The sequence below is a fragment of the Onychostoma macrolepis genome, chromosome 12 (assembly GCF_012432095.1).
Source record: "Onychostoma macrolepis isolate SWU-2019 chromosome 12, ASM1243209v1, whole genome shotgun sequence".
NCBI lineage: Eukaryota > Metazoa > Chordata > Actinopteri > Cypriniformes > Cyprinidae > Onychostoma > Onychostoma macrolepis.
Window position 1 is genome coordinate 28,683,572 of NC_081166.1, and position 19,276 is coordinate 28,702,847.

Genomic DNA, 19,276 nt, shown 5'->3' on the forward strand with positions numbered 1-19,276 from the left:
CATCTTTAGAAGAGGCTTCCTTCTGGGACGACAGCCATGCAGACCAATTTGATGCAGTGTGCAGCGTATGGTCTGAGCACTGACAGGCTGACCCCCCACCCCTTCAACCTCTGCAGCAATACTGACAGCACTCATACGTCTATTTCCCAAACACAACCTCTGGATATGACGCTGAGCACGTGCACTCAACTTCTTTGGTCGACCATGGCAAGGCCTGTTCTGAGTGGAACCTGTCCTGTTAAACCGCTGTATGGTCTTGGCCACTGTGCTGCAGCTCAGTTTCAGGGTCTTGGCAATCTTCTTATAGCCTACGCCATCTTTATGTAGAGCACCAATTATTTTTTTCAGATCCTCAGAGAGTTCTTTGCCATGAGGTGCCATGTTGAACTTCCAGTGACCAGTATGAGAGAGTGAGAGCGATAACACCAAATTTAACACACCTGCTTCCCATTCACACCTGAGACCTTCTAACACTAACGAGTCACATGACACCCGGGGAGAGAAAATAGCTAATTGGGCCCAACTTGGACATTTTCACTTAGGGGTGTACTCACTTTTGTGGCCAGTGATGACAGTAATGGCTGTGTGTTGAGTTATTGTGTGTGTGTGTGTGTGTGTGTGTATAATTTATATATATATATATATATATATATATATATATATATATATATATATATATATATATATATTATTTTTTTTTTTTATTGTAAGTTCACAGGTGCAATGTAATATGTATCAAATGTTACCATCAACATTTAATTTTAATTTGATTCAAAACCACAGAGGGCCCTTAAAACTTCTCTTTTGCTGATAAGCATTTCTCATTACAAGTTGGTTGTTTCCCAAATGAACATTAAAGTGACAGAGATGGAGTTCACGTGGAGCAGCAGTTACTGTGAATTAAGCTTCTCTGAGATACTAAAAACGCTGCTGACAAGTGTTGAGCTTCCCTCTGAAACATGCAGCACATATATTTATTAAAATGGCAGTCTTTGTGCAGTAACCTATATCGTAATTTTGGTTTTATTTCGATTAATAGTACAGCCCTAGTGGGAACCCTGTTTATTTTCCACACTTGCAGGTAGGGATGGGCGATATGGGCTTAAAAATATATCACAATATTTCTGGTATTTATTGCGATAACGATAATCAATGAAAATAATTCAGGGAATCCTGTTTCTTCAGAGAAAAGTATTATCTTTCCTATTTTTACCCATAATAAGGTGTTGTGAGCATTAATGAGTACACACGTAATGTAATGACTGTTTAATTCATACTGGAAGCCGGAGGGCGCCCTTGCGCAGAAACTCCACAAATGCATAGCAGAAGTAATACTATGCTCCAGGAAATCCCTAATATGGACAAAGGTATCCAGGTATCACTGAATAAAACGCACAACGGAGATAGAGAAATTTTACCCGATGAAACTTGAAGATAATAAACATACAATTGCACAAAATATATGGTTTATCTGTGTTCTTCAAGCAATCTTGTGTATTTTTTTTTTATAAAGAAAGTATATTTATAATGCAGTGCTAATCGACATAGCCTTTATCACTGTATATAATACTATCATTTTGTAATATGAAACCACGTCTGGTCACAAAAAGATGTTATTTCAAACACTCGACTAAGTTATCGTTTATTTGGAGAAAAAGCATGTCAATAAATGATATCTTTGTTGGACAACAGGTTTGTAACAGGCTCATACACATGCAAAACTGTATCGCACACATGCTACTGCAATTAACTTTAGCAATTAACTCCTCAATTTCACGTCCGGCTTCTGCGATATCGCTCCGCACTGTCGCACACAGAAATGTGTCAACAACTAGATTTTATTGTTATTATCGCGGGAAGACTAATTCTTATCATGGGGAGAGTTTTTACTGGTATATCGCAAACGATAAGATATTGCCCATCCCTACTTGCAGGTGATTGGTGGAAACACAGAGTGTAGGTTTGCCAGACACTCACCAGCCATTCTGAGCCCCGAGCCACATTGTAGGCAGAACGCTGCTCATCTTGCTGGCTTCCTCTCTCATGAGATCCTGCTCCTCTGGCATCGAGCTGACGCCGTCCTTCACCAGATCACACTCCCTACAGAGCCAAAACATTACATCTCAGTACACCTCAATACAGCAACACTGTAATGACACAGACTGAGAGACATGAGGTGCCACACACCTCTGTGTGTAGCTGGACGGCGTGTCTCTGCTGTTCTGCACGCCGAGAGGGTCGGTGAACACGTGTTCTGTGTAGATCCCAGGCTGACTCTCGTCTGCAGGCGTGTTGCTGTTGCTCTCTGTGGCCTCCAGAGCTTCTTCTGCTGCCGTTACCCCGTCCTGCTGCCCCAAAACCTCATCTGCAGAGAGACAAAACGTCACATTCATTTCTATAGTGCTTTATACAATACAGAACGTTTCAATGCAGCTTTACATAAACTCTTTCCTCTCCACTGACGGAATTTCCTGGCTTTCTGTGTTCTCACTGGTGTATGGTAGGAGGCGCTATTATGCTTCTGAAAGAGTATTGAACGTCTGGATCAAAACACGGCGAAGACGAAGCAGAAACAATCAATCGCGTATGTAAGCAGATGCATATGTAAAATAACATGATCATCAAGCATTAAACACATACATCAAAACTGTCTAACGTTACCGAATGAAATGTCAATCCAGGAAATGGTATAGGACCATGCAAGCTTTTACAAAAACAGGATTTTCTCAGCTGTTTGTTAAAGGGGTCATATGATGCTATTTTAAAGATCATTATTTGGTGTATTTGGTGTAAAAGAATATGTTGACTTGATTTAATGTTCAAAAAACATTATTTTTCAAATACTGTACATTATTGTAGCACCAGATTGCCATAGCAAAGTTGGAATTGACCCTTTTTTTAATTTTTTTTTTAGAAATAGCCTTCGTGCACAGCCAGCCTTGTACTCTCCTAGGTTCACAAAATGGTCATCCATAAAATGCGTTGCACAAATTCGAACATTTGGGTTGTGCTGTTGTGTTGTAAACTACTTTCAGAAGGCCAAATAAAGTACTTCTGCTTTCGCACAGAAACACACAGCGTCTCCCTGACATGGCTGCATCAACACTACCGAGGTTACTGAAACCACACCTTCTTTCTTTGCGTGAACATTTGGGCTGCATTACGCAAATATTTCCACATTGTGGCACAGACACGGGGACGTGTTTAAATGAGCTGTTTAAGGGGGGCGTGGACAAGTCTTAAAATTTTGCTTAATAAAAAAACGATTGCATGAAGCTAAACTTTTTTTTTTTTTTTTTAAAGCAGAGGCTGTGTTCTTTGTTTTGACATATTGCATGTTCAGATATTCACACAACAAAATATTCTGGGGGCCATAATTAAACTTGTGAAAATGATCAAAAATACTTGCGGTGGCAGGCAGCTTAAAACAACACTGGCGGGGGAAGAGTTAATAAACAGGAAAATAGTGTTAATGTAAAATTCATCAATTATGAAACAAAATCAATTTCAGCAGTAAAGCAGCTCTAGTATCATTATTTAGATCAATTCAGTTTAATAGCGTCAATGCTGCAAAGTTCATTAATTATGAAACAAATTCAAAAAGTGGCTCTACAGAAGATAACAGTCTCATTATTTAGCTCAATTGAGCTTAAGTTTTGTGTTCTCATCTGGTGTATCAGTACACTCAGATCAATTATATTTTCTAAATATTAATAATCTTTTAAGCCTCAAACTTAAGTAAGAAAATACAAGGAATAATAAGGTAAAACAAGGGTCTTCAGGTCAACATGAAATACAGTTTGCAACTCAGTTTACATTAACTCACTAATTCTGATCTAATTCCAAGTGAAATGGGATATTCAAACAAGAAAAAAAATTTGAACAAATACATTTATCGACTGAATCCAAATTGACTTGCAATGCCAGTCAAAAGGCCAAGTTGTTTTAGATACTGAATATTTCTTAACATATTGCACTGCTCTGCATACATTAATTTTGTGGATAACATGACTTTTTATTTTTTTGTAAAAATGTCCTTTGTATGCGTTAAGGAATTATTTGTCAATTCATTTTTGTGAAGTGCTATTTTTTGTGTGTGTGTGTGTGTGTGTGTGTGTGTGACTGGCTTATTTTTCCAATACTCTTGCTATTGCCATAAAACAGTGTTTCATTATGTTAAAGGGAAAGTTTCTATTGAGAAAAATGAAGTAACTAAAACATGCATTAATGATATTTTTTGCTATTAGTGTTATTGTGACAGAGGCTGTTACCAGTGTCTGAGGACTCTATGGAGTTGGTGCAGACGGTTTGAGGGATCGCCACAGGTCCTTCTGCAGAGCAGCCCACGACAGTGATGCCTTCCAGACCTCCCTCAAAACCCGTGGAGCTGTTTGCTGCCGCACAGCTGACTTTAGAAGCCTCACCGTCTGCGCTCAGCTCCTCTCCCGCAGGATAGTCGGTCTCACGAGCGCCTGACAAACACACACGGAGAACCGGTTCAAATCAAGAACACTTGTGGAGGTTATAAATAAGGTCTCAGTGCATTGTCTCACCAGGTACGCTGGCGATGCACAGCACGTGAGAGTTGCAGACAAAGAAGCTCTCCAGGATGTTTCCGGGCTGGTTGGCGTCGATGACTATGACTTTAGAGGTGGCGTGTGTAGTGGTGCAGATCCACACCAGGCTGGAGAGCTCATCCTGATGCCGCAGCTCCTTCTCTTGCTCCTGATCACACACGCACACACACAATAACACAACATTAAAGACTTTATGGCAAGACATCACAGGTGAACAGAGTACACGTTAACGAACAGACATCATCATACTTCACCATCTGATTAAGTCACAGTACATTAAGACAGCTGTTTTGTATTACAAGTTTTCTGAAATTTGCAGATGAAGCGTAACATGACTATTTTCCCATTGTTCAGATTTCTGTTCTTTAATGTTTTATTGGCATATTTGCATATATATATTTCCAGAAAAGAAATGTAAACATTGGATAAATTCAAAAATCTGTGTTTTATTTTGTTGACAAATTTTTTACACAGGGGTTTTTTTATATATATATATATATTTGCATACACATTTCTAGAACAGAAAAATAAAAATACTAATTTTTTTCTTTTTTCCTTTTTTTTTATTTGCATATTTGATATACAATTCCAAATTCCATTGTTTGATTTTGTTGACATGTTAGAATTATAGTTTTTTCCAGATGGAATTTTGGATTTCTCTTCACTCCATAAATCAGAAAATACTGTCAACAGACAGAAACAGAACCATGTTTTTAGGAATAAAATGAATCAGGTAAACGATATATGAACAAACCCCTCTGTAAAACCCTTCAGATATGCATAATATATGCAAATAATATAGATAGGAATAAAACTGTAAAGTTTAGTGTATGTAAGCGATGCTAAAGTGGAGGAAAAAAAACTCGCAGCCTTTAAAGATATATATTGGAATTGAAATCTACAAATGCAAATAGATGAAGTGCAATAAAATAAACACTTAAATATGTATTTTTCTACTAGTCTGAAGGAAGACATGTTATGGAAGCAAAATCTCAAAATTGGCCAGTGCATGAAAAAAACAAAAAAACTATGGTTTTGCATGCATTTCCTTCTTCGTGACATAAATTTTGTACTTGATTTTTGGGGCTCCTGACCTTGAGTTCCTGCTCCAGTCGCTCCAGGCTGCTCTGTGATCCTCTCTTCTTCCTGGGGCTGATGGGGCCGCTCTCTTCTCCAGACACATCTTTATAAAACACACTCGCTCCCACGATGGAGCCTCCGTCTCGTGTCTTTCCACCTGTGAGATTGACTCCTGCAGCGCACCACAGCTACACACACACACACACACACACAACAAACACTGTCAAACTACAACACCGACTGAGCTCAGGACTCAATCAGAGAACAGTCTCACCTTCATGGAAGCATCTTTCTCATCTAACGGTCGGAGGTAGACGGGCACCGGTAGGTTCTTTATTTTACCATCTCCTTGTCCACCATTTGCAACCTTTGAAAACAGCATAACAATAAATAAAATACTTTTAGCAACCCATTAGATATAAAAACACCAAACTTTTTTAGTACAGTAATAGGCAACTTTTCATTGTGATCTTTGTTTTCTCCTAATATGCATGGTACAAGTTTCTGTTACACAGCGTCAAGAGATGTTACCTTGCATTTTGGAGGTAAACTCCATCCGTACGCCTGCATCCGGCCGTCCTCTTTCTGCACGTGAGCCTTCACCTGCCTGTACTGAGCTCTCTTCTGCTCTCTACGCGACACTACGCTCTCTACCTCGGCCCTACAGGACATGGACAAACATACAGAAAGTTAACAGACAACAGAAATTTGATCAGTTCAAGGGAAACCTCTTTTACCTTCATTCAATAAGACTATAATAATAATAATAATAATAATGCAGTTATTATTAATTAAAATTATAAATATAATCATCAATAAAGAAATACAACTGACACTATATACTATTGCACTGTAAAATAAGTGATTTTTCTTTTGATACATTTAAAAATATATATATAAATTCTAAGCATCTTTTAAAATTAAATGATTGTTTAATACATTTTTTAAATAATATTTTTATTTTTATTATTACTTAAATTTAAAGCATTTAACAAATCAAATAAACATAATACTACTACAATAATGCTATTTTACTGTAAAATAATATATACATACACATATACATGTATAATTGTTTATTACAATATTATATTGCATTATAATATTATATTCTAATAAATTAATTACAATCATTTTTATTTTTATTATTCAGAAAAATATTTGTATTTTATCATTATTTCAATTTCTATTGATAAATGCTATTGCTGTAAAATAAAATAATAAAGATAATTTTTATTAATGACAACAACAGTAATTATTATTTCTTCATTTTACAGAACAACAATAAAATTACAATACTAACATTTGAAAGCAAAGTAATTAAGAGTCATAAATATAAAACTACAGAGCTCTTATTTTGGTGGATAAATACTAGGAGACCTTAAAGCTTTTCTTTTGTTGAGGACAGATTTATAAACGACTCTTGCACTGTTGCACAGACAGAGTTTGTGTGGAAGATTTACTGACACTAAAAACACTGGATTCATAAGCTGCTTGCATGTAAAAGAAAATTTCAATGCTTGTCAAGTGTTAATTTTTGAAAATGCTACAGCAGTGTTTTTCTCCTCTGTTTTATTTAACGCATGTGGGTCATACTTCAGGTTAGAAAATACAGAAATCTGAATAATTGCAGGAAGTATAATGTAGTATAAGGTCATCTGAATGAGAGGTCAGACAGGAAGTCACTCACTCCTCATTGAGGAAGTCAAAGGCTTTGGATTTGTCACTAGGCAGCTGAGCGAGGGTGCTGCTCCTCTTCTTCACCGAAGGGACGACGTGTGAGGTGGGTGCGTTGTACTTCATGTTGACCGGCGCGTCTGGTTTTTTCGCTGTGGTGCTGGATGAAGAGCTGAAGAGCCTGCTGAAACTGAGGGACGTGGGGAGAGAGACACAGACACAGAGACTCATATGCGGACACAAGCGCAGAAGCAGTTAGAGGTCAAAGGTTAACCGTTATGGGGTTGTAGGGTCACGTCCCAAACATGTGCCAAGCCCTTCACACAGTCCTGCGACAAACCACTGACCTGACCGTCAGATATCGAACCACGACCAAAACATGCAGACAACACATGCTGAACACCTGACCACTGCAAACAAACCTTCTCTGAGGCACTTCCTTTCTACAATACACTGCTGCTCAAAAGTTTGGGCTGCTTTTATTCATAAGTGATGCATTAAATTGATCAAAAGTGACAGTAAAGACATTTATAATGTTACAAATGATTCCATTTCAAATAAATGCTGTTGTTTTTGAACTTTCTATTCATGAAAAATAAAATGTATCAGTTTCCACAAAGATATTGGGCAGCACAACTGTTTTCAACACTGATAATAATCAGAAATGTTTCTTGAGCAGCTAATCAGCATATTAGAATGATTTCTGAAGGATCATGTGACATTGAAGACTGGAGGAATGATGCTGAAAATTCAGATTTGTTCACAGGAATAAATTACATTTTAACAAATGTTCACATAGAAAAGAGTTATTTTAAATTGTAATAATATTTCACATTTTTACTGTATTTTTGATCAAATAAATGCAGCCTTGGTGAGCAGAAGAGACTTTCAAAAACATCAACAACAAAAATTATAATAATTCTTACAAATCCCAAACTTTTGAATAGTAGTGCATGGTTGTTTCAGAAAATATGAATTTCCAGGAAGAAAAATAACTAAAGAAATTCAAATAAATAAAAACTATGATATAATATCTTTGGTCTGTTTTTATGTAATTAAATAATCTTAATCCTAAAGGCTTTTAGAAGTAGCTGAAACTCGTGAATAAATCTCTTCTATTACTGCACTTTATCAAACCACACCATGCAAATCCTTCCACAAAGGTTCAAATATTCAAAGATCTAAACAAAAAATCTCTGTCCCCTGACCCAACACACCTTCTGCAAACACACAGGACAACATGAACGGGGTTACAGAAAACACAGGAGCACAAAAGAGGAGAATGAATGGGTTTAAAATAGATGCAAAACCTTAAATGCCCCCAAATGCAAAACCCCAGCTAGACCAGCTTGACCTGGGAATGGCATTTCAAACCAACAAAAACAAGCCCCCCGCAGGCTGCTTACTGACACCGACGTGCCAAGTCCTTTAAAAACAAGTGTAATGAACGCTTGAGCATTAGTAAAGTTTAATGTAATGTAACGGTCTGGCTGTAAATTCCTGTTATGCTTTTGTTCTATCGCAGTTAAAGCTTTAAAAGAAACACCATTCCCATGTCCAAGAACACATTTTTGGATTCAAGGATCAAACCAAGTGCAAGATTTACTAGGATTTCTAAGATTTACCTACATCCTAGAAGAAAAACAAATAAAAGAGGGACATAAAATGAGAGGGGGAAAACAAAGCTTGAACGCCAAACCGCACAAACTAATAGAACACAAACTTTGAGGAGAACGAAAAAGGGCTGCTTACAACTGCCAGATACTGGACTTTTTCTTCTCAGTCAAGGCCGGATTCTCTCTTGATGCTCTGCATTGAACAAAACACACACTTCAGTCGATGCAGGGCAGAGCTGTGACGGTTTGAGCACGTGTGAGATTCCAGTGACTGACCGTATCATCTCCGTCCACCTGACGGCCTCCTGCAGCTCCATCAGTCTCTCTTTATACTGGTTTCTCTCCATCAGGACCCGGGCCATCTCCACCCGCGTGAAGCGCTTCCGCTGGGCCGTCGGCACGTCACTCTGCTGCAAACACGGCCTCTTATAGTTCAGTACAGTAAAACTGACCGTTTCAAATAGTATTGTCTAAAATACTGTTTATACATCGATACATCTCTGCATGTGCTGACATGCAGTTTAACATGCATTTGGGAACACAATGTGCACTTATGATGCATTTCTGTTTCACATTTGCATAATTTCCCCAATTTTACGCAGCATTTCACTGATTTATAATGCGAAGTAAAATAATTAATATACTTGTGAGATATTTATTTTATAGTGCAGTTGCATTACAATAGTAATATATTTCGGTCTTAGAAACATTTGATCTCAATCTCAGACAGCAGAGTTTCAGTTGATGAGAAAATACTAAAGCTTTAGGGTTTAACTCTTGCAAGAGAAGAAATTAAGTCATGCATATTGTAATTTTGCTACAGTAAAAATGAATATAATTATTATATAAAATTTTTATTTTATTTTACAATGCAGTTGTATTAAAATAGCAATTTTTTCTGTCTTAGGATTGTTATTATTAAATCTCAGACAGCAGATTTAACTGATAAGAAAATATTAAAAGTATGAGGGCTTAATTGGCAAGTGAAGAAATTAAGTGATAAGTACTGTACTTTTACTACAGTAAAGTAAAAATTGTATAGTTTTTATAAAATGTTAATTTTTCTATTTTGTCATGCAGTTGTATCATAATGCTAATATTTTTAACAATTGTTATTATTATTACTATTATCACCGTCATAGAGTCCCAATCTCAGTTGATTTGAAAATACCAAAGCTTGAGGGTTTAACTTTTCAAGTGAAGAAATTAAGTCATAAGTACTGTAAATTTACTAGTTTTAAGTAAAATAATTATATACTTATGAAATACTCAGTTTTTATTTATTTTACAGAGCAGTTGTATTACAATAGTAATATATTGCTGTCTTAGAAATATTATTAAATATACAGCAGTTTCAGTTTTATATATATATATATATATATATATATATATATATATATATATATATATATATATATATATATATATATATATATATATATATATATATATATATATATATATATATATATATATATATAAAAATAAAAAGTATATACTTATGAAATACTCATTTTTTATAAGTTGTATTACAATAGTAATACATTTCTGTTATATATTACCGTATTGACCCGAATATAAGACGATGTTTTTCCTTGGAAATACATCTGAAAAACGCGTTTGTCTTATATTCAGGGTCTAGACTTTGACATGTCAGTAATACACCCACAACAATAGGTGGCGCCAAAAACGCATAAAACAGTGTGCCATGAAATATGTAATGTAATGTGTTGTAAAGATCGCGAATGAAAACAAATGAAAAGAAAAGCTTACAGCAGCATGATCGTGACTGTCATGTTAGTCTGATGGGACCAAACTTCCTCTGTAAGTGATTTTAAAACATAAGACAGTACCCAGATTTGAAGACTACAATAAGATTTCACGTCTACTGATAATAACATTTTGGTAGGCTACTATGAGTTGGATAGCCTAATTGTTATATAATTCAGATGGGCTACCTGTTATTTCAATGGTATATCAAAATTTTCCAATGTCATTGTTGGTACATTTTACCAGTATTTACCATACTTTCAAAACAAAAATTAGAATTCGAAAAATATGCAATATGAAAATAATTTAAGAATAAATGTGTTTTACAGAGAGAGGAAAAACAAAAACAAGATTTGGTTTTCAAAAAGCCTTTTTCCAACAGGTACATCTGGAAAAAGGGGGGTCGTCTTATAATCAGGGTCGTCTTATAATATATAATACCGCATTGTCCCGAATATAAGTATTATTATTGTTGACGTTGTTGCTGCTGTTGTTATTATAGCCCAATCTCAGATCTTATACTGTTGAAATGTTTTGCCCTTAATCTTGTGCCAATTTGTCACTGTGGTATCTAAAATGGTACTGAATACAGATATATTCAAAAGTACTGTATTGAAGTTAGAAATTTTAGTATCGGGACAACACTGATTTAAAAATCACCAAGAACGGTTTTGGCATAACATCTTGACTTCCTGAACTGAAATCTAATGGAACAGTGAGGAGTCAAACTCTGGCTTACATCATCGTCCTCTTTCGTCTTCACTTTGGCTTCCTCCAGCTCAGCTCGGACTCTGTTTGGACAAAAACACAAGCTTCACTCATAAAAAAAAAAAAAAAAAAAGAATCTGTTTGTCTGGATTGCTGATATATGTCTGTGTCTAATGACAAACTTTTTGAGCTCCTCCTCCAGCTCTCTGTTCTTCTCCCCCAGTTTGTCTTTGGACTGTCTCAGGACCTCCAGCTCCCCCTGAAGAACGTCTTTCTCACACACCAGCTCATCCACACGGGCGATCAGATCGTTCTTCACCACATTCAGAGCGTTCCTGCAGCAAACACAGCAATGCAGCTTTCAGAAACAGAACTATATATGTGCATGTGTGCACAGCACTCAGTATTTATACACAACTAAATCTACAGTACAAGTCATTAGTTTGCTTTCTGATTTGAATGTGTTGTAAAAGAAAAACTCCTTACACAGATATTAAATATGCATTTCTATTGCTTGACCCTCATTGATTGTATTAAGACAGACAACACATATACAGCAGGTCCAGTCTTGTCTGATTCACAGGCAATTCTTAGGAACCAATTCTTTTCAATGAATTATTCAAAGACTCACAATCCAGTCCCAAACTAATAAGTTATCAGTGAAAATGTCTTTAATTGACTGAATAATTGACATTATTACTTTCAATCCCATCAGACCCAAACTGAACCATACTGATTTCATACTAGCATTCTGTTGTAATAAATGGCATGTGAATCTAATATGACCCGCAAAACAAGATCACTGCAGTCATTTCTACTTTTCAGTCCAGTTGATGTGATTTTCTTTCAAGTATTGCTGTAACTCCTTTAAAACAGCAGATGGCAGTAGAAGCATTGCATGTGGAGTAAATGCAAACCGTTTTCCAGATGACATAGGCCACAAACTAATGCCATATTATGACTTACTTTGTCTCCAGTAGCTGTGTGTTCTCATGGATCAGGTGTTCGACTTCACGACCCATACCTACATGACAGCAACACAAAGCAGATTTCATTTGACAAAAAATAAAATTACTCATGCACAGATCTCTGAAAGCCCCACAAATGCTGATTTGACCATTTATGAGACAGAGAACAGTTTTCTGGAGAATAGAAATGATCAAGAAATCATGCTTACCAAAGAAATTAAGGTCTAAAATTGGCATGCAAACCAAAAAAAACAAGGAAAGGGTCAGTCAATGACCAAAATAAATAAATAAGAGTGACAATAAATTACTAAGGATCTACAAAATAAAAACTAACACTGTATCTTAACCAGATGCAATGCAAAAAAACAAACAAACAATGAATTTGTCTTAACCAGCTGTGACAAGCAGTTTTTCTTTTTTTGGTGGCTTGGTTTCTATTGTTGTTTTCCTTTTTTTTTTTGTCAACATTTTTGCTTTAGTGTGGACAGACAAGTTACTTGCTAGAAACCTGTCGTGTCGCACCTGGTGAGGATACAATGTATGAAAATGAGAGGACAAAATAAAGAGGAGTGTAAACATACACACCAGAGAACTCGTCTGGGGGAAAGAAAAGCCACAAATGAAGCGCCACAAACATGGAGGAAAAACAACATGATTAGATGGGCTGTGAATGTCAGTGAGGAATGATGGGTTTAAATAAGATGATGAATAAAAGTAACTGGAAAGGAAAAAGATACAAAAGCCACACACAAAACATGCAATTTGGACTTCCATAGAACTCAAAACTAGACACTTTGAATCGGTGTTATTTTAGTATCATTGAGATACTATTACAGTTTTTGTTCATTTTATTTTTATATTTTCTATTTAATTTTAATAATTTTATTTTGTGTCATTTTTTTTTTTTTTTTTTTTTAAATATGCCTGTATAGTTTTTATTAATATTTTAAACTAGCCTTTTCATATTTTCTGTTTCCATTTAAATTGTACATTTTTATCCAATTTTTAGTGTTTTTGTCGTTTTTATATTATATATATATATATATATATAATTTTTTTTTTTTTTAAATAGGATTTTCCACAAATGACAAAATATCAAACATTTTGACATGTGACCCTGGACCACAAAACCAGTCATAAGGGTCAATTTTTCGAAATTGAGATTTATTCATCAAATGAAAGCTTATAAATAAGCTTTCCATTGATGTATGGTTTGTTAGGATCTGACAATATTTGGCTGAGATACAACTATTTGAAAATCTGGAATCTGAGGGTGCAAAAAAAAAAAAAAAAAATTCTAAATATTGATAAAATAATAAATTTTATTGTTTTTGTCATTTTGTTTGTCATTTTTATATATATATATATATATATATATATATATATATATATGCCTCAGATTAGGGCTGTCGCGGTTAAGGAATTTCCCTTGCGGTCATTTTGAGTGGCTCAATAGCGCGGTATGCGGTATTACACATATATATATATATATATATATATATATATATATATATATATATATATATATATATATATATATATATATATATATAATCTGTGTGTGTAGCCTATGTGTTACGATGTAAGAAGGTCATATTCAGAAACCAATAAAACCGAAACTAAATAGCGTTGAAACAGGAAGTGAAGTAAACAGAAGAGAATGACAAAATAACGGTCCACATAACAAAACTTAAACCTGACAATAAGATCATTAGTATATTGTTAGCCTATATATATATAACAGTTAGTTCTGATCCTCGAATCTGACTGACAAGATACTTTTCTGTTGATATTTCACCTGCGTGTTCTAGACGGCTGTCAGTCAGTGCAGCTTCATTGTTTCGCCTCAAGGTGGCGGCAAGAGACTGTCTTTGAGTGAGTCTTTAAACCGCTCATTCAACTACACGCTCAAAAGCGCTGATTCATTCAGAGATTTGTAATGAAACACGCTGTTTAAATCATTTTAACTTTGAGCGCCACTTTTAAAGGCTCAGCTGACCAGCAGAGCGTCGATGCTAAGACAGATTTCGCTTTCCTTGGACATGACAACCTGTTTTCACAAATATACATGACTCGCCTGAAGGACAGACGAGATAATCGCACGCGATCAGTCGATCTCTCTCATTCGCTGTCTGTTTAGGCTTGTTATGCAAATTTACTGAGCCTCTGTGCAAATCAGCATGATACACATTGTTGTCATTAGTAATATTCAGTACACATGCAGGAAGTGTAAAACGAGAAGGGCGTAACCTTAGAAAAAGAAAACACTGAAATATCGCGGTTGCTGCGGTTGTTATGCTCGTCAATAGCGCGGTATTGCGATATTGCGGTTATCGCGACAGCCCTACCTCAGATCACATTCACTTTCATTATATTAATGAGTGGCCAGGATATTCTTAAAAAAATCCATCATTTAGGAAAAAAAGAAATTCACACAGGTTTTAGGAGCAAATGCTCATTTGTTGGTTGAACCGGTCCTTCAGTTTAAGGCAGAAAGCACGCTGATCTGAGCTCTGGCTGACTGAGAACTTACCCAGCAGATCAGCACCTTCATCCACGTCTCCTATGAGATCGGTTCCTGCTGACGAGAGCTCCTCAAAGAGAGAGTCAGTGTTACGGTCAAAGGCCAAGTTCTCGATGCCTTTAGTGGGAGTGCTAGAGACAAACCAAGATGAAGAACAGACATAAGACAGAGAAAGCCGCTTCGCCTAACAATGTCCAGATGGTTTCTAAAAGTGCGTATGGAATGAAGATCCTCTGAGAGCAGAAAATATAAGCTGCTGGGTAGGGGTGTGCAATATGATGATTTTTGATCGTGGACGATAAAAATGTCTCCACGATCTGCTTTTGAAGAAATATCGTAGTATCGTGCTTCAGCGCACATTCTTTCAGTTGCCGTTCTGGCACCGCCGTCTCTATATACTGTACAACACCACATACATTCACATCAGTGTTAACTCAGCGGTAGAGCTACTCTCATGGGACACTGCACTTATTCGCAGTCACAAAAGTACATTATTTGCATGCGTTTTAAAGCCTTGCCGGTTAAACATTTCATTCATGCACGCACTAAAAAGCCTGTCTAACAGCGCCTGATTACCAAACTAAGTTATCTTTTGCGCAAATACTGTCAAAACATACAAGGTTTATGTATAGACTCAGTTGGTTATGTCTAAAATGAAGGTAAACATTTTACAATTAGACAAATGGATGCGCGCCTGTATATTAGATGCGTGCAGGTCTTAAAAGGGACAGAACTAAACATGCTGCCGACTGTCATTAAAGGGATAGTTCACCCTAAAATTTTATTTCTGTCATTATTTACTCACTCGCATGTTGTCCCAAACCTGTATTCATTTCGTTCTTGTGCTGAACACCAGCAACTGTTTGGTTACCCACATTCTTCAAAATAGCACTTATGTTCAGCAGAAGAAAGAAACTCATTCAGGTTTAAAACTAATTTTGAGTGAGTAAATGATGGTATAAATATAAAACACTGACAGAATCGACAGACAGATGACAGAATTTGTATTCTTTAATGTTAAAACAAACAAACAAACAAAAAAAATGCAAAGAGAAAAAAATAACTCACTACTCTTGACAGAAAAAAATAATACAGCTGCTTTAATAGGAATCAATCTACAGTATATAGTGTTTTATTTTTATATTTGTTAAATATGCCTATTGTACCTTTGGCCTAAATATCCACCATTCTTTTGAATATTTTGTTACCTTGAAAGACTTGGTCTTATATATATATATATATATAAAAATCGTGATATGATATTTTTGCCATATCGCCCACCCCTACTGCTAGGTCGGTGTGATAAGGAAAGTACTGCGAGTGAATGATTGAATCAGTGTGGACGACGTACCTGGAGCCTTTGCAGCCACTGAGATCCATGTCCAGCTCTGGTGTGGACTCAATGATCGCCTGGACCTCTGATCGCTCCGCATTCTCACTTTGATCAGCTCCTGAGCACAAAAACGTATCAGTTAGGTATGCTTCGAATGGTCTAACGTGTTAAAATTCATCTATATAATACATTTCATTTTCACACTAGAGGCTTTGGTGCAGATAGTGTGATCGTAGTTTGAACAAATGTACATCAAATAAATGCAGTTTGTTTCAAAAGGGGAGTTGACATCAATTTAAGTGAGTACCATTTATGGAGAATAAATGGTAAAATAGACAAAAACTGTAATAAACTTGCAAGTTTTTACCAGTTTTGCTGACTTGCAATGGCACTAAAATGTTTATAGTGGCACTTATGATGATGAAGAAATCATATGCAAACGATTTTTTAAAGTAAAACTAATTCTGTAAAAATAAAATAAATCATGCATCTCAGATTGTTTTGCTTTTTATTGCCTTAAATTTGAGTAAACTAAATTTCAAGGCTTAAAAACCAATGGAAACCCTGAGCAAAGCAGTGAAACAAGCAGGGAAAGCAGAGCATTAATGGGAGGGAGACAAATTGAATTTGATGGTCTACTGTGACTGTGACATTAGGAGTCACCTGAAGATGGCGTCTCCGATGCCACAGCGTCCTGTACGCCGATGTTCTTACTGCTGTCTGGTTTAGCGCTGCTGGAGTTCAGGTTCCTGTTCAAACCCTCGGCCTCCTCCATCCGCGGCGTGTCCACCGACGCCATCGCTACATCGGACGTCGCTGCAGACATGGGCGTGCCGGATTTGGACTCTCCCCTACCGGCATCAGAAAGTTCATCCTGAAAACAAACCCATGAAGCATTACCAGCTGCATAAGCGATAAACACTGAGTCATATCAAGATTTTATGAATAAATAGTCATCGACCGCACATATGTGCTAAATGAGACTGGATTCGGTTCACATTAATCATGAAGACTAACACAATATCATCACCTCATGCTCTGCATACCATGCTCTCGTCCTGCGACGAGGACAGACATGCTGCATGCAGATTCATTTAGAAAGATTTGATAATTGGCTTTACATAATTAAATTAACCCTGATTATACTAAATAGCAGAGATAAACAATCTTCACTTACATATCAGAAGTTTTTTTAAGAAATTAACAGTTTTATTCATCAAGGATGCATTAAATTGTTCAGGAGTGTCAGTAAAGACATGTATAATGTTAAAAATGATGAGTTTTAAATTGATGATGTTCTTTTAAACTTTGTTCACCTTCGAATCCTGAAAAATAAAATGTGACCGTTTCCACAAAAATATTCAACAGCACAACAGTTTTTAACATTGATGACAATCAGAAATGCTTCTTGAGCAGCAAATCAGCATATTAGAATGATTTCTGAAAGATCATGTGACACTGAAGACTGGAGTAATGATGCTGAAAATTCAGCTTTGATCACAGAAATAAATTACATTTTACAATATACTGACAGAAAACAGCTAAATTGTAAAAATATTTCACAGTTTTTACTGTTTTGATCAAATAAATGCAGCCTTGGTGAGCAGAAGAGACTTTTCAAAAACATAAAAAAAAAAAAACTGATGATCAGAGAGAGAAAGCAACAAACAAAATATGATTTTTTTAGTCTCCATTTTGAAATTCAATATAAATCATGACAGAAAGTACAGAATTTGAGTAAAAAAAAAAAAACACTGACACAAAACACACATGATTTAGTGACATTATAAACAATATATACACTTAAATAAATATTCCAGGTTATTATTCACTAGAATTTACTGGCCTTGTTTCCCAATAAAATGAATAGAGCCTGAAGCTTTAAATAAAGATATTTCAAGCTTCATAAAGGATACAGAAGCACCGTAAAGACGGTTTACACTGTTGCTATTTTGAGAAGTTAGAAGTTGAAAATAACCGGGAATATTATTTTGACCACATTGAAAATTGCAAGTGAATTTGCAAGCAATAACATCAACCACACGGATGCTGACTGCAACCAAAACTACAGTTTTTTACAGTTTAAACTACTCAAACATCACCAGGGATATTGACTACATTTGTAAGCTACTTATTTGGTGCTCACTGCCTATATGTTGTTTAAATGTTAGTATGTGGTTGCAGGCAGCAGTTTGTGGACTATGAATGCACTTTTCACTATCGATACAAAAACAGTAAGGGGTGTGGAGCACACTACACACTACACTGCACTGCGGCTGCCATGGAGGTTATGGCAGGACTAGCAGACGGGACTACCTTACTGGAGTCGCTCCACTGGGTTTCCAAATTCTCCTGTGAACTCTTACCATCCCTCTCCTGAGGGATTCATTCGCCTCCAGCTGCCCAGAGAGAAACGTACAGTAAGCAACACGTAGGTAGGGCGGCACTGCCCCTCGTTTCTGTTTATCATGCACTCAGCCAGGTGGATGATGGGAACTGCTTTAGCATTATATAAAAAAGAAAATCAGGCCAGTCCTTCCCCAAAAAGCATCAGGAGTCGGCTTGTCAAACCCAGATTAAGCTGCAACTACAGCAAAATGAACTGTAGGCCAGGATTACACATAATCTGTCTCCCATGGTCAATCAAAAAGCATGACAGACAGTTTATAGGAAACTTTATGTAATTTTATGGTGGACTTTTTTTTTAATGGAGCCAGATTGAACTAAAGCTTTAAAATCAACATGAAATAACAATAGGAACCCATTTTATTTTCCATAATGTGATGCATTTCCGAGTCAAACCAGATACTCAGCAAAGATACTCTTTCAAAGTGAAATGTCCAGTGAGTGGCGATAAAAATGAATTTTGTTTTATCCAAAACAGATGAATGTGAATCTGGGAATTTTTTTAATGTTGGTTGTTGTACAGATCACGACAGTTCGGAAATGAAAGGCACTAAAAGGTTAATGCTGTATCACATTGTGAACCCTAACCCGACCCCAAAAGCTGACCTGATAATGTG

At 36.2% G+C, this 19,276-nt stretch overlaps 1 protein-coding gene across 1 annotated transcript in view; it reads right to left on the reverse strand.

Annotated features, from left to right (window-relative positions):
- Positions 1–19,276, reverse strand: part of spag9b (sperm associated antigen 9b) — a 59,802-nt gene that overhangs the window by 8,687 nt on the left and 31,839 nt on the right. The window contains 18 exon segments of the mRNA XM_058793220.1: positions 1,978–2,100; positions 2,188–2,365; positions 4,272–4,472; positions 4,554–4,725; positions 5,672–5,845; positions 5,932–6,024; positions 6,189–6,318; positions 7,348–7,524; positions 9,087–9,143; positions 9,227–9,360; positions 11,460–11,511; positions 11,611–11,763; positions 12,395–12,452; positions 14,930–15,051; positions 16,272–16,371; positions 16,917–17,127; positions 18,570–18,622; positions 18,625–18,652. Of these exon segments, the coding sequence (XP_058649203.1) occupies positions 1,978–2,100; positions 2,188–2,365; positions 4,272–4,472; positions 4,554–4,725; positions 5,672–5,845; positions 5,932–6,024; positions 6,189–6,318; positions 7,348–7,524; positions 9,087–9,143; positions 9,227–9,360; positions 11,460–11,511; positions 11,611–11,763; positions 12,395–12,452; positions 14,930–15,051; positions 16,272–16,371; positions 16,917–17,127; positions 18,570–18,622; positions 18,625–18,652 (2,216 nt within the window).